This window comes from Mus caroli, chromosome 2, assembly GCF_900094665.2.
Source record: "Mus caroli chromosome 2, CAROLI_EIJ_v1.1, whole genome shotgun sequence".
In the NCBI taxonomy this organism is placed as follows: Eukaryota; Metazoa; Chordata; class Mammalia; order Rodentia; family Muridae; genus Mus; species Mus caroli.
Genome location: NC_034571.1, coordinates 122923380 through 122939819, shown reverse-complemented (window position 1 = coordinate 122939819; position 16440 = coordinate 122923380). Strand labels below are relative to the sequence as shown.

Here is a 16440-nt window from a genome sequence, read left to right as displayed (position 1 = left end):
ACAGCCGTTTTCTACCTGACTTTGTCTCTCCTCATTTGTAAAGAGAGAACAATAGGGCCTTCTCTATAGAGCTGCTGTGCAGGAAGGATGAACATTTGTAAGGATCCTGAAGTTGCTCCCAGCATGTGCACTAGTTCAATCACTACTTTTATCATAATTGAGACCCCAGCTTTCTCAGAGCGTCTTTCTCTGGCTCTTCTCTCTAAAAATAGGGCTGTCACAGTCAGAGAGAGGCTGTCACTGTTGTCCTCTTTTCGACATTCAGCACTAAATTCAATTAGTTGATTTACTCAGTGATTTGTTTATGCATTAACTTTTACTTCTCACTTTGTGTGCCATACTGTGGAAAATGTCCTGATTGGACACCTGTCTCCACTGGCTAGAGAGTGTATGAGGGACATACGCCACTGTCTTGTCCTTTGATTTACATAGCATGCAGTGTGGGGACCGGATACAGCCTAGACCCCTTTCAGTGGGGCTGATTGCTTGCCGGTAGGTAGCACTGACAGTTGATGCAGTTGTCTATTTAGGGACATCCCATTTGTAGAGCTCTCTCCTGCTCAGCACCATGTTTCTAGACAAATCAGTGATGGAGTCCAGCAGAGGAGCACAGCCCTGCCAGTCAACCTGGTCATTCCTACAGCCATTCCAGCTCTGGAGCTACCTGAGGTGAGGCATAGGGAGCTATTACCCAGGGATGTCACAGGACCTCCATCAGGGTTTAACTCCTCCATCTGCTCAGCCTAGCTCTCCCAACCCTGGCCATGTGTTGGACCCCAGGCTACTCCTTAGTCAGGATCTCAGCATCTTGTATGCTAAACTCCGCCTTTGGGTGGCTTCCTGGGAAGCTCAACCCCAGCAGCTGAGCTGGAGGATGACTTGTTGAAGATCCAGGAGAACTCTTCCACTGCTGTGCAGTGACTCCTGCTGTGGAGGGGTGTCCCTTGCACTGAGTGGCAGGTGACTTCCTGCCCAGGGCTGGTATTTTTATACTTTCTCTCTCTTTGGGGACATATATCAGAGAAGGGGATCCATCTGACAGAAGAGACAGGCCTGCTGAGATGTTCTGTATGCTGGTTGGTTTACTGTAATCCTAGATATACCTGGAAGAGAGAGTCGTGAGGAGTTGCCTCCATCAGACTGCTCTGGGAGGAGTCTGTGGGACATTCCCTTGATTGATGATTGATGTGGAAGAGCTCAGCTCACTGTAGACAGTGCCATCCATGGGCCAGTGGTCCTGGGCTGAGCAAGCCGTGAGAGCGAGTAAGCAGCACTCCTTCACGTTCTCTGCTTTATTTCCTACCCCCAGGTTCTTGTTCTCTTTCAATTTCAGCTTTGACTTTCCTCTCTGATGGGCCGCGATGTGGAACTGTGGCCTGAAATAAACACTTGGTCCCCATGTCACTTTGCTCATGGTGTTTATCACAGCAATAGAAGCCCTGACTAAGCCACTCTGTGAGGACTACACTGCAGACATGGCTTCTCTCAATGAGAAGGATGGCGGCAGGCAGGGGAAGCAGCATGTTCCTTCAGTATTTCTGCCCCATGTCCTTCAAGAGAAAGGAAGGTAATGCTTAGAGACTTGGTCCAGGAAGACAGCCAAGACACCCAATGACTGGGACAGCAGGCGTGGGTCCCAGTTTGAAGCTCTGATTTGGAGAGAACAGCTCAAAGCCCAGAACCAGATCTCACTGAGTCTAGGGCTCAGTCTAGGATCAGGATTCAATCAAGAGGTTAGAATCAGATCCTTGTGTGAAGTGGGAACTATATATAATCTGGCATCAGAGTTGTCTATGGAGAGTTGGTCCAAGGGGGCAGTGTTAATATGGATTCAGTTTGGTTCTAGCCAGGGCTTGGTTTGGGAACAAGGGTTAGGATTTGGTTTAATATTAGGGCTATGATCCAGACCAAGATTGAATCATGGTTCAATTTAGAATCACTTACACAAGCTGGGAGTTTATTAACCTTAGCCCTGGTTTGAGCCGGATCCTAGCATTTGAATTAACTTGCTGTTCTGTGGAAGGCTTAGCCAACTCTAACCTTGGGTAGACTTGACCAGCAGGCTGGGTTTTTTTTTTTTTTCCTTTCTAATTTTGTATTGATTCTTTGTGAGTTTCACTTCATGTACCCCAGTCCCACCCACTCATCTCCTGGTCCCTTCATACTCTCCCCCTGCTCTTGAAACCTCCCCTCAAAAAGAAAATAAAGAACAACAAACAAAACAAAGCATAAAAAAATCTCATTGTAGAAGCTGTAGTGTGTCATAGTGTGGCCACATATACCATTTTGTCCATATATCTTTACTTGCAAATGTTCACTGCAATGAGTCATTCATTGGTCTGGTTCAAGGCCTCTGGCTTCTGCTATCAATACTGGATCCTCTCTGGGATTTCTCTCAGATCTCCTGATGTTGCCCTGTGTCATGGAGATCCTGCAGCTTTGGATCAGCTGGACCAGTCCTGTCACGTGCTCCAGCAGTTCATAGATGAGGTAGATGCTGAGGTGGGCCAACTCAAAGCCCTGGATCTGGGCCTGGGTGGTAGCTGAGTTGGTCAGTCACCCTCTCTCCCACACCAGCACCACCAAGGCAAGGTCTCCAAGCACTTTCCTGGCCAGCTCACCCAATGCTGCAGCCAGAAAGGGGCAGGGTCAGCTCTCCTGTCCTTGAGGCTGGCTCAGCAGCACCCATGTGACCAGAGACAGCTCTACTGTTCTTGCTGCCCAGTCTGCGCTCTGGAGTCTGAAGCAAGGTCTGTTCTCTGGAGTGCTGCAGCTGGAGAGGGGTGAGGCTAGCCCTCATATTCTCATACCCTGACCTGGGCCCAGCTCTCCTATCAGCCTCAGGTGGGCAGGGAGAGGGCAGTGTTCTCCCCACCATGACACCTCACAGCAGGTGAGTGGCAGGGCCAGCTCTCCCAATCTCATGCCCTTGGGGCTGGCTTATCTGTGCCCCTGCCACCAGGGCCTACTCTCCCATCCTGTCTAGGCAAGGTGCAGGGCCCACTCTCCCGAGTGCAGCCTGTTTTAAATGTTTGTTATGATTATGTTTGTGCACTATGTCAACTTCAATGCTTTTGAATCAAAGTTGAAGAGCTCCAACAGAGGCCTCTTGGCTTGTAAAGCCTAAAAAACTTAGTCTGGGCCTTGACATTGGCTTAGCCACCTCTGCAGTAAAGCTTTCAGAAGGGAGGGGGCTTGGGTGTGTGGAAGGAGAAGATCTTCAGGGGATGGAGTGACTTAAAGGAAGCAGAAAGCCTGAGTCTCATGTAAAGTCTTAGCGTGGCCAGTCCAGGGCTAGAACATCTTGAGGGGCCGCTTTGGCCCATTAAAGCTCTATCTCAGGTCAGCTGGAAAGCACCAAGGGAAGAGAGTCACATGGGAAACAGCTACCTGGCAGGCGGTCTTTGGAATACAAGCACTGTTCTGCTGAGTTTACTTCCAGGGCTGTGTGTGCTCCCCCCACCCCCTGCCCTGGGCAGTCACAGAGCCTTCAGCAGGGCTAGGCTGTTCCCTGTTCACTCCTGCTCCCTTGACCTCTACCAGTATGGACCCCAAGTTGCCCATCAGTCAACATATTGTGGCTCAGTTTGGCCTGGAACCCATTATGTAGGCCAGGTTGGGCCTTGAACTCGTGGCAATTCTCTTGTTTCAAGCTTATTGAAACATCTACTCGTCTGGTTTCTAAGTCTCATCTTACATTTTGTAGAGTTGTCAGAGAAGTACCTGTGTGGAGGTACCACAAGAATCAGGAGGTACCACAAGAATCAGGAGGTACCACAAGAATCAGGAGGTACCACAAGAATCAGGAGCAAATACCATGTGTCTGCTTGACTTTCAACGTAAATTATTCTCATCTGTATTTAAAAAAGGATTTATTTTATTTTAATTGCATGTGTTTGGGAGGAGGGTGTATGTGCAGCAGGTAAGTGTGGGTGCCCACAGAGACCAAAAGTGTTGGAGCCCTGGAGTTGGAGTTATAGGATGTGAGCTGTCTGACACCGGTGCTGGGAACCAAACTCAACCCCTCTAGAAGACCAGAAAGTACTCTTAACTGCTGAGCCATCTCTGCAGTTCCCTCACCGTCATTTGTATCCAAGAGGCACTGAGTTGCAGATGCACCTCTTGTGTTGTTCAATGTTCTTAAACTGTAGCTTAATTTTAATGCCTGTCTAGAAATTTCAGTGCTGAATTTCATATCTAGTGGCATATTCTTCACGGCCTTGTTGTGTCCACTCTGGTCCTGATTCCAGGCATCCATGTCCTGCTTTGACTCCAAGTGTAGGATCGGCCCAGTGCAAGCCATTCTAGTTCCAAGAAGGAGTGGCTGAGTGATCTGGGGCAGTCCTGTGAACTCCAGGATGGCCAGAGCTGGAGTCTATCCATGCTGCCCAGTTTGGGGGAGAACTCCTTTGTCTTCTTCAGCTGTTCTCAGGCAGTTTTAGCTCCACCACCCAAATCCAGAGTCAGTGTTTCCACATAGGGAGGAATCTCCTGTTGCTTAAAATCCAGTGCTTTTTAAAGAACATGAGTTTGGGGGACCACTTGGGTGAATCACTTGATTCTCAACCTTGCTTCTGCTTTGTCTTATGGCTTCAGAAAGGCTCCTCTATAATGGGGATGCTCTGGCTTGGAGAATTCTTGGGTCCAAATGTGGTCAGGACATTTGAAGAGATGATAGAAAAGCAAGAAACGGTGAGTTACCTGGGCTGAGCTGGCCGAGGTCTTGGGCCAGGGCTCTCAGAAATCTGGGACATGCCACTCTCCCAGCAGAAGGGAGACAAGAGTTGGAGGGTCCCCTGCTCTTACATCAGTCACTTGTCTTGAGGGTGAAGGGTTACTGAGTTCAGCACCTTCATCAATGCACTGGGAAGGACCTTGCCTAAGCTCATGGAGGCCAAAGACAGAAGCAGGACCAACCTGAGACCCCTGTCTCTTATATGGGAGAAACAGACAGATGGACAAAGTCCTCCCCAGTTCCTCGTGGCCCATCACTTGGCTGTAGCCACGTGGATGATCACAAAGCCCTTGATGTCTGGGAACTGTGAGCTGACAAGGTCCACCTGCAGCTGCCTGGGACCACTCTTGGAAGGGGTTATGTTGAATTGAATCAAGGCCTTCTCCTGAGGCTGCAAGCTGGGCACCCTGAAGACAAGAGCAGGGGAAAAGGGCATCAGTCAGTCCTCTTTCCCTGAGTCTAACTTGTCAGGCTGTGTACCCCAGATCCCTAGAATCAACACTTCCAGCTTTACCCTCCATTTATCATGCACACTCCTCCCCCACAGCCACCTTAGTGTCCTCCCTCACTGGCCCTGAGCACACCTCTCACCTCCCTCCTCGGCTTTAGCTGTAACATTTCTTCCATCTTGCCACCCTTACTTTTCCCAACACAACAGGGGCCCAGAACCAGGATGCTCTTATTAAGGAGGCCTTCCCTTTGCGTAGCCTGGGAACCCTGTCTTCCTTCTCCAAGCCAGAAAATCTCCTCACATTATCATTTAGGGACCAGCCCAAATGTCAGTGACACTAGAACTTCTCCTTCACCCCATCCCAACTTCACCCAAGGTGAAGAGACCATGAGACTCACCCCTCATGCTCTTCTCATGGGAACAGCTATCTTAGTGCCCTTAACAAGTCCATATCACTCAGAGCACAGATCAATATGACCAAGGGCTGTATGAGTGGAGTAAATGAATGCATAAATGAATGTGTAGATCAATGAAGGAGCAAATTTAACAATGGTTGGCTAGATGGATGGACCTGTTAAAACTGAGCTGAGGAAATGTATAACTAAGGAGTGAAAATATGAATTAGAGAGTGGGTAATGAATCAATAAAGGACAGCAGTGGGAAATGCAGATTTGGCTCAGAGTCTAAGAGCACCAGCTGCTTTCTAGAGAACATGGGCTTGATTCCCAGCACTGATGTGACTGCTCACAACAAAATGGAATTCCAGATCAATGGGATCCTGATTCTTTCTTCTGGACTCTCTGGAGACTAGGCACAAACATGGCACATAGTCATACATGCAGGCACAATGCCCTTATATATAAATAAAGAAAACAGACAAAGGCAGCAAGCAAACATGAAGTAAGTGGGTAAAGGCTGGAAACAGTAGTTGTACGCATGAAGGACAGACCTGCTATGTAAGTGAAGTAAGGGTGACATGGCCAAAGGCTGATGTTGGCAGTAGGTGTGTCCCTGAAGCCCAGAGTCCCTCCTGCTATCTTCTTAGTACCTTTTTCTTGGCCTGGCCTAGCCCTGTAAACCAACAGCCCATCACTTACTCAATACTTAGCTGTCCTTGGAGAAGGCCACTGCCCTCTACCATCAGCACACAGTCCTTCACACTCTCCGAGAGGGGGTTGATCACCAAGACTTCCACAGTGACTGTCACTCCTACCACTGCTGGCCCCAGCACCTGGAGAAGCAGCACCCACAAATTACCCAGCATCCTCATTCCCACCCCCCTGTAGCCCATGGATTCTGGCTGGACCAGAGAATGTGGGTTTAGCCATATCCACCTCTGCATCCGCACACCCTGTTAGACTGCCACAATCATCCCGACCCTTGAAAAATGAAGCTGGTGCCCAAGGCTCAGACCCCAGGTTTGGATGCCCTCCACCAGTTCTGCCAGCAACAGGGTGTTAGATGTGAATAGGAGTTACCTTGATGGTGATGAAGTCCTCCAGGGTAATGTCCTTCTCCACCAGGAGCTTCTCACCCTTATTGACAAGGCACATGGCAGCCAACAGGATCTTCTTGTCTTCTGTCAGGTCTCCTTTGTACTGAGAGTAAGATATTGTGACTGGGATCTTCTTCTCTGAAAGGTAGAGCAGTTGAGGGTGCTAAACTCAAGGCTCTGAGAAGGTATTGACTTACCTAAAGGCACACAGCAAGAAAGACCCCACATTCAACTGGATTCAAATCCAGGCCAGTCAGTACCATGAGTCTCTCAAAGAGTACCCAGACATCTGCACAAACTTCATATTTATCCAAGATGGAAATGCTTGATACACCATCTCTCCATCCCACTTGGAATTTATTTACTCTTTATTGAATGCTTCTTATGTAACAGGTCCAGAGAAGATCAAGATCAAACAATGGCCTTCAGCTTCCAAGCTCATGAGGGACAGCACCCTTGTAATGTCTTCAAATATTGCTTGACCATGAATGGTTGGCTTTAGTCAGCCCCACCAGCTGTGGACAGACATCACTGATCTTCCTTGCCAATCCTCTCAAACTTTAATTTCCATGGTCTGGATCTTCTGTCTCTCTCCTTCACCAACCACACACACCTTAGGCATCCTCTTCTTGTTCAGCTCACTATACATCGTAGCCAGCTCTTGGTTCTATTTGGATTATCTTGACCACTATATATCTCATGTGTGTGCACACATGCTTACATATACAGCCCAGCTGCTCTATTTTTCCTTTATGGCTGGCCCCAGAAGCATTGGAGCTTTTACCTAGGGAAGATCCTGACATGTTCCCACTAGCCCAGAGCTTTGCATATAGCATGTTGCTCCTATATGCCAGGAGGTTGATATATATATATATATATATATATATATATATATATATATATATATGTATATATATTACAAGGTACATTATTTTGATAAATTGTCATGTGTTGCTTGACAGCTCACTAAGAAGCTGGCTCTTGAAACTTGTTTGTCCCCTTCCCCATTTCAAACTCAAACATGTTTGTCTCAAAGTGCCCTTCAAGGTCTGGGGATGGGTGGACCGATCCCTACTCTGTGACAGGGAGCAGAGAGAACAGCAAAATAGCCCAAGAGACACTGTGTCTTTGAGAAGAGTTAGAAGGCAAACCATTTCCAACAGACAATTTCCATTGTTTATCATGCAATCTGAAGGAGCCTGAAGTGGGAAAGAGAAGCCACACGTTCAATCATGGGACACTCAGCCATGGAAAGAAAGTTCAGTTGGGCACTCCTCTTGTAGCCTCAGCTTCCCCAGTTGGTTTCTGCTGGATGCTGGGAGCTGCAGAGTTGGTGATGGTGTCTCTATCTGCTGCTATTTGTTCTTGCCCTTGGACCCCTCACCAGAGGGGACACTACTCTGCTCTAGACTCTCTTGACTGGGTATTCTAGCTGGCCGCCTTAAAGGGGCTTGGCCAGCTGATTTCTGCTGAATGTTTAAAACATTTTTTCAAGTTTTATTTACTGTGTAATATTTATGGGTGTTTGCACCACTTGCATGCCTGGTGCTGGCTGAGGACAGATGGCATCAGATCCCCTGAGCTACAGACCAGTATGAGCTACCATGTGGGTACTGGAAATGGAACCTGGGTCCTCAGGGAGAGCAGCCACTGGTCTTAACTGCTGAGCCATCTCTCCAGCTCCTTTGCTGGGATTTTTTGAATGTCCAGTTCTGTCTCTGTCTCTGTTTCTCTCTCTCCTCTCTATTGCTTACTTAATAAATTCACTCATTAAAACAGAAAGCACACTATTGTAGATAACTCTGAGCTACACAAAAACACATGTTTTCTGGGCTACCTTAATTCACTGGGTCACTACTAGAAGAATCTTTAGTACAACAACAATAATACTTCTGAAAACAAATTTTTATTTGACCAAGATGTACTGGGGCCTGGAAGCACTTTCAGGGATAAACTAATACAATCCTTAGAACCGACCCTGTAAAGATGTTATAGCTATTATGTCCAACTTAATCACAGTAACATCTAATGAACATATGTTCACTAGATAGTAGGCATTATGCCAAATACTTTACATTTATCATTACTTATTTCAGTCATAGGTCATGGCTCTCCAAGAGTGATCCTGGGACCAGCATTATCAGAATCAACTGGAAACTCACTGGAATGCAAATCCCTGAGCTCCATATTGGAGAAAAAACATATGCCACCAGTGATGTGTTTGGGCAGAACATTGGCACCAGTCCAGACTCCCAAGGAAGGTGGTCCCTCACAGTGTGCAGCCCCCCTAAGTCATGGACTCCACTCACAGTTAAGAAATGCTGAGGTTTTCCCCCTAAGTCGTGGTTCTCCACAGCACCTCAGTCAGCTGGAAGTCATAGACAGTTATTGAATATTCATCCAACACAGCAGATACACTTTTTTCTCAAGCTCACATAGAACATTCACAGAGACGATCATATTCTTTGCCATCAATAACATTAATAACTGTATAAAATAGAGAAAATGCAGTGTGTGCCCTCAGATCATGGGAAATCTAACAGAAAACAACAACAAAGAGAACTGGAAAATCTAAAATGCTAAGAGAATAAAGGATTTACTACTTAAAAAAAGTCTTGCTATTTAACTCAGGCTGGCTTTGAACTTATTTATGCTCTTCCTGCTTAAGCCTCCTGACCACTAGAATTATATGTTTGCTCCACCATGCCTAGCTCAGTACTCTTCTAAAAGAACACTGGCCAAAGGAAAAAATATCAAGATATATATTTTAAATATTTTGAACAAAATGAAAATGAAAATACTTTGTGAGGAATGTCAAAAGTAGTGCTGAGGAGAGTGTTTTTATTATTCAGTCATTAAAAGGGGCAGATTTAAAATTAATCTAAGTGTCCATAGGAAACAAGAAAAATTAAAGCTAATTTTTGCTAGGAAAAAAAGAAAAGGAATAAAAAGAGCTGGGCCTGATGGTATGGGTCTGTAATCTTAGCTGCTTGGTGGGCTGAAGTAGGAGGACCACAAGTTCAAAATCCTGTTAGGCCTATAGGTTCACTCAAGGCTAGCCTGAGCAAACCAGTGATACTCTATCTCAAAATAAAATGAAAGAGTGGAGGGGCAGGGATGGTGCTCAGAGTGAAGTTTCTGCAAAGCAAAAAGCCCCACATTCAATCTGTAGCATTACAACAACCAAGCAACCAAGGGACCAAGCAGCCAAACAGCCAGCCAGCCAGCCAGCCAGCCAGCCAGCCAGCCAGCCAGCCAGCCAGCCAGAAAATTAATCAACCGACCAACCAACCAGCCAATCAACTAACCAACCAACCAACCTACCTACCTACCAGCCAACCAGCCAAGCAACCAGCCAGCTAGCCAGCCAGCCAATTAACCAACCGACCAACCAACCAGCCAGTCAACTAACTAACCAACCAACCAACCAACCAACCAACCAACCAACCAACCTACCTACCAGCCAACCTACCAGCCAACCTACCAGCCAACCTACCAGCCAACCAGCCAAGCAACCAGCCAGCCAACAAAAGAAAGAGCAAAGAAATCATACAAAAAGAGAACAGCGGGGTTGGGGATTTAGCTCAGTGGTAGAGCGCTTGCCTAGCAAGCGCAAGGCCCTGGGTTCGGTCCTCAGCTCTGGAAAAAAAAAAAAAAAAGACAAAATAACAAAAAGAGAACAGCACAAAAGAAAGATAAAGGGAATAATACTAATCAGAATAGAAACCAATGAACATTAAAGCTAAAATAAATAAATAAATAAATAAATAAATAAATAAATAAATAAACAAATAAATAAATGTCAGTATTGACTATCAACCAAACCTAGTGCTGGTTCTTTGGTCAGGGGGAAACACCTTGAATCTATCTAAAAATTTAAACCAAGTAAAGTGATATCTATGAAGAGCTTATAAAACGAGCTATAATTTAATATGAAGGGTGCACAGCATGGCAATATTTAATTAGGGCTATGCTTTTCAAAAGGCAAACAGGCAGTGCACATTTAGAAGGAGAACCTGCCAGCAGTCCGGAGGTAGGGGTGAGATAAGAGGCTATTTTTCTCTTTTGCTTTTTAAGTTCTTTAATGAATATGTATTATTTTGAACATGAAAAATGCTAAAAGCCAGGAGATGCTAATTTATTCTATTACAAAGTGTTATTTTGTGATTTAGATTTTGTGAACAGAAATGACAGTTAGAGCTAAAGCTGTGTGGCACCCTTCATGGCTTTTTATGCCCGTCTAAGCCCACAAGGTTCGTGGGCCAGGAGCTGCTCCAGGGGGTGACAGTAATTAACTGTGTATAGCTGTTTCCTTAGAATTTAGACAGCATGCGAGAGAAGAGACAGGGACTGACACATGATACTCATAGACACACAAAATGCACATATTAAGGGAAGATGTGGGGACAGAGACAGAAATGGGAGGCATCCAGAGACGGAGAGAGCAGTGCTGTATAGCTAGGGAGACAGAGAGGGACCATATGTGTGAAGAGTCAGGTAGAGACAGATACCATGAGGAGAGAGGCAATTAGGGAAAGGATGGAAGAGTAAGCAAATGGGATCCAAACCACACAAGAAGAATGAGGTGTTCAAGGCTCACGAAGAACATCCCTGTCCAATTAACAACAACAAACAAAAACCAATACAAAAACAAACACACAAAAAATCCAAAGGTATAAAAATAAAAACAAAAGAAAAGAAAAAAATCAATGAGGCCAGTTAAAATTAAAATTATTAAAAATCTTCAGAAGGCCCAGGGCCATGATGGCATTTCGCAGTGAAATGTCAAGTGTGGCTCTTAGACAAATGCCCCATCAAGAGAACATCACTAGCGTGGGATGAGCCATCCACGGTGCTGCCTGCAGACAAACAGCTGAGTGCTGAGGTGCTGGGCCCTGGCTGTGTCCTGGGCCTGGAACCCTAACCCCCAAGTCCCCCAGTCCCCCGAGGGCCTCTAAGCCAGGCTGCCTGGGTTTGGGTCATGCTTGCCACACATGTACCGGGTGAGAATTTGAACTCTGAGTGTGGGTTTACTTCTCCAAAGGATGGGGCCATTGCTGGTACCTGGGATGCCTGTGGATGTTAGAAGAGTGACACAGAGCATATCCTGGGCACAGTGACATGTTCCCTCCATGTGCTTATTTGGTCTGTAAATAATCACGTTAGTTGTGATGACTAGGGTATAAGTCACCTCACCCTCAAGGCCAGTTTGCCACCTGTCACTTATATTGCCATCATAATACAGTGAGTCACATGACCACGATTTCCTCCTCTGACCTTTGGCTTTCCTATCTGTAAAGTGGGTACAAGTGGCAAGCACTGACCATAAAGCTTAGGGCTGGCCTTCTTGGGGATGAATGTAAATCTGGGAATCCCCCCTCACTGCTGCTCACCTCCCAGCCAATCTGGAAAAGGAGGTATTTGGTCAGAACCCACTAGAGCCCTCTGATCTTACCTTCTAGTGGCCCCAGCTTCACGGTGTGGGATTCACGCAGGATCTCTGCCACAGGCTTGCGGGTATAGAGGATGGTGGCGCCACTTACATTGACTCGGACCCGCTGGGCCCTGGCGGTGAGGTTGGTCAAGCACAGAGCTAGCTTCAGGTCCTGGCCGAGCACCGGCGGCTCCAGCACTTTGAACTTGCCGGTGATGCTGGGTTTGGTGACCGGTTCCAGGAGGTCCTCGCGCCAGACACCGCGCACGCTGGCCCTGCGGATCCGCCGCCTCCTCCCCCAGGCTTCCACGCTGAGCAGTTTCTTCACAGCTTTGCTGTACACCTGCCTCTCCTTCCGGGACCCTGCAGGGCGCCGTCACATTAGGAATAGGCAGTACACTCTTTTCCAACCCAGGTCCAGGCTCTGTTGCTCTGGGAAACCCACTGTCACCACCTTAAATTCCCACAGCTCTCGGAGGGCTCAGACCAGAAGCCCAAGAGTCGTAGGGAGCCCTTTGCCAAATGTCCATCCATGTTCGCTTCTCTATTTAAGTATACATCACAGTAGTTGTTATCACATCAGATCAGGAAATTTCACAGACACACACAAAATCAGATTTTTCAGCATCTCTGGCAGCTGGGTGCCAAGAGGACTTGTTACTGCCATCATATAATGGGATGCTGGTTTTGGGCCAGGGCCAACTCAGGACAAAAACAAGTAATAAAAAACAAACAAATAAATCCCAGGGTTCCACATTTTGAATCCCAGAAAGTCTGTGCAGATGGCAGATGAGCTCTTCTTGCCCACCAGCCTACCCTGATGGACCAGGAAGAGGACAAAGGGTGGTGATCCCAGCAGAGATGGTAACCAAGGTGATGCTGATGTCTGTGGGATATGGATGCTGGAGAGAACGGAGCCGAGGTTTGGGGTGTTTTCAACAGCAGAATGGTTGGTAGACATCGAGCTCCCTACCACAGAGGGCAGTGACCCCGTGGCAGTCTCACTCGATATATGGGGCCTCAGACTATCTGGGCAGGGGCAGTACTTGAAGGGCATGCTCTGTGGACACAGCAGCTCCGAAGAGACTCTGGAACAGACTCACCCACCTTCCTGTAACCTACTAGTGTCACTGCTCTGGTTTGTGTTCAGGGAGCAGCAGAGACAAACTGATTCCAGTTTGAAGCAGATCTTAATCACTTGGGAGCTTGTCTTAACATGCAGACATGGCTGGGCATATGGGCCAAATTACCACCCTTTCCAGGGGTCTGCCTCCCTATGGGAAAAGGAGACCTTCAGGGTGCAGTGTTGGAGGCAGCAATGAAAAAACCTCCATCTGTCTTGTTTTTGTTCCCCAACAAACACAGGTTCTTCCATAAACTAGGGCCTAGGCTGTGGTAGAGGCCTGAGAGGTGACAGAATCTAGTGTCACCGGGCCTAGTCTCTGTCTCCTGCTTGTGCCATCTCTAGCACCTGTTACTGTCCCTGAGATCACTCTCTGTACATACCTCGAGGAAACACAACTCATACATGGGAACCTAACCCAGAAGAGAGGCGCAGCAGGCGGGGAAGGTAGCACAAATGATGCTGAACCAAAGCGACTGTCGCCAACCTCACATCTGGAGAGGATCTGGCCTCAGACTTTCCACGGACTATCTGTGTCCCATAGACCACCATGGGGAGGCTGATAAAGGCCCTCACCTTCTGGATACTTGTAGAGGCCTGTAATGTCCACACGAGAGTCACTCCCCACGGCCTTGGTACTGATGCACCTGCCAATCTTCTTGGTGTCCGAGTATACACGCTCCCGCCTCTTGTCCTCGTGCCATAGCCAGGTGATGTAGTCTGCATTGACCTCGGCAAAGACGAAGGGGCCATCATGGGCTAGATGCACATCACCCTCACGGATGGCAGTGACTGAGGCAGGGCCACACTGGAACATACCTGGGCGGGAGGGATATCATGAGCAGTGTTCTGCCAAGCAGGGCTGGGTCCACCCGATGATCCCTACCTTCGCTCTCCTCTTGGGGCGTGGCATCCAGAACCTGCCAGCCATCATAGGATGGGCCCAGGTCCTGTCGTGCAAACCAGCTCTCATTCCAGACGTGGAAGTTCCTGCCAGAGACACACGAGCAAGAAGGCAGCTATGAACATACAGAAGCCCTGAGAAGGGAAGTCTCTATTGTAGGCCAGTTTCACCTCATGAACCGCTTATTCATCTGGTCTTCTGATGGACACTGTCACATTTGTGTGTGGATATATGTGTGCCACATATGAACAACCTGCTTTCAAAAATGAAAGAAATACACCTGCGGGTAAGGTCAAAGATCTTGCCTCATGCGGCTCACACTCTCTGGCTAATGTAGGCCAGGCTGGTCTGTAGTTCCTTGTGTAGGCCAGGCTGAGCCCCTTGAGTGCTAGAATCACAACCTATCATGTGCTTCCATGCCAAGCTAAAAGGTAGGATGTCATAGTAGCAATTGTGTTGTGTGTCTTTACATATGTGTACATGTGTGTAGTATATGTATGTACATCTAAGTATATGTGGATGTGCATATGTGTTTGTGTTTGTATCCTTGAATATTTGTGACTTTTTAATGTTTATGCATCTTCCTACTTGTATGTTGCTGTATGTTTTGTTTTGCATGTTTACACATATGTATGTGTGTATATGTATATCTCTGTGTATTTATGTGTGTGTTTTTCTGTTTGTGAATATGTGTGTAACTCTGTGTATAGCCTTGTGTATATATGTGTGTCCATCCATTTTAATGAAGGAAACAGATAGGGAACCTCAAACGTTATAATAAACTCTGTGCAGAAAATTAGGGGCTTGTACCAGAGAATGGCTGCTGGAAACCTACTCTAGGTAAATGATAACTAACACAAGGCCTATATGCAGATGAATTAGCCAGAGAAAGACTGAAGTGAACAGTCGTCTGGGTAGGGGGAACAGTATATACAAAGGCTGGGAAACAGGAATTTCTTAGTGTGTTTATCTGGGGCCTGGTAGGTGGGAGGGTGGGTAGGGTGCAGCTGTGCAGTCACCGAGTGGGCCCTGGTGAGGCCATCTTGACTATGTTCATCTTCCTATGTTCACGGTGAGGTCATGAGATTAGGAGAGGTGGTGTCACTTGCACAGGGTCACACAGAAGCAACATCAGAGGGAAACCAGACTCCTGCTTTGCTAAGCTGGGGTTAAGGGGCAGTGAAACTCCCTTGGGAAGGCCATTCTCACAGAAAAATACATTGGTAACTGTCTGGGAGCTAAAGGGAGGTGACAACATCAGGAAGAAATGTCTGTGTAAGGACAGGAGTAAGGGATTGAGCCCTTAACCCTGGGCCAGGCAGCTCCCAGTCCCAATTCTCAGTGGCCTGGGACCTACCACATGCTGTCTTCTGTCAGGTCCTCCAGTGTTCGGCCGTAAGAGTCCACATATTTGTCCACACTCAGATTGCCATCCGTGTCGTGGGCTGAGTTGAAGTTGGACACCACCCTGGTTGCGATCCCCAGGCACCTGAGGACTGTGGAGTGGAGAACCTGCTGCAGGCTGCTCTGCCTGTCTGGCCTCAGCCCCTAGTCTCTCCACTGTGGAGGTCCTCCCTCAGGACCACCAAGTCCTCTGCACTCTCTCAGAGGGCTTCCGTGGATGCTACTGTCACCCTTGTCTTGGTAGGCAGGCTCAGGGTCCACAGGACAATGCTATGTACCTTTCTGAGGGAATCTGAGGAACACAGGGATTGACCCTTGACACCCTGACAGAGGCAGGGAGAGGATTTATGCCAAACAAAAGACCGAAATGCCAAATAAACGAACTGTTTGGTTTCTCTCTTCCTTAACCAGATTTCTATTTCCTCTTCATCAATGAAAACTGATTATAAAATATTCAAATCTATGTAAACCCATGCAAATTTAAGGTGTGTATGTGTGCTGATAGGAAGCTTTTCCTTCCATACCTGTGCACATGACTCCAGCGAAGACCCAGCACTGGCCATATTTGACTGGCTTGTACCTGCCCTTGAACCACTTCTGCAGGATGGCCACACTGCCACGCCAGTTCAGTGGGTTGGTGCCACCTCCATATTTGCCCTGCCACTGGCCTTGTACCACACCTCGGTCATTGTTGCTGTTCACCTGAGCAGAGAAGGTTTAAGTCAGGCATCCCCAGTCATCCCCAGGCAGGTATCCCCAGGCAGGCATCCCCAGGCAGGCATCCCCAGGCAGGCATCCCCAGGCAGGCATCCCCAGGCAGGCATCCCCAGGCATCCCCAGGCAGGCATCCTCAGGCAGGCATCCCCAGGCAGGCATCCCCAGGCATCCCCAGGC

At 47.6% G+C, this 16440-nt stretch overlaps 1 protein-coding gene across 4 annotated transcripts in view; it reads right to left on the bottom strand.

Annotated features, from left to right (window-relative positions):
• Positions 1-3859: 3859 nt before the first annotated feature.
• Tgm6 (transglutaminase 6) overlaps positions 3860-16440 on the bottom strand; it is a 40931-nt gene continuing 28350 nt past the window's right edge. For all 4 annotated transcript variants that reach the window (XM_021155789.1, XM_021155788.1, XM_021155787.1 and 1 more), the window contains 8 exons: positions 16071-16248; positions 15500-15638; positions 14125-14228; positions 13815-14057; positions 12137-12478; positions 6665-6819; positions 6284-6417; positions 3860-5142 (listed from right to left, as the gene is read on the bottom strand). In XM_021155789.1, the coding sequence (XP_021011448.1) occupies positions 4989-5142; positions 6284-6417; positions 6665-6819; positions 12137-12478; positions 13815-14057; positions 14125-14228; positions 15500-15638; positions 16071-16248 (1449 nt within the window). In that variant the 3' untranslated portion in view covers positions 3860-4988. The remainder of the gene's footprint in view (positions 5143-6283; positions 6418-6664; positions 6820-12136; positions 12479-13814; positions 14058-14124; positions 14229-15499; positions 15639-16070; positions 16249-16440) is intronic.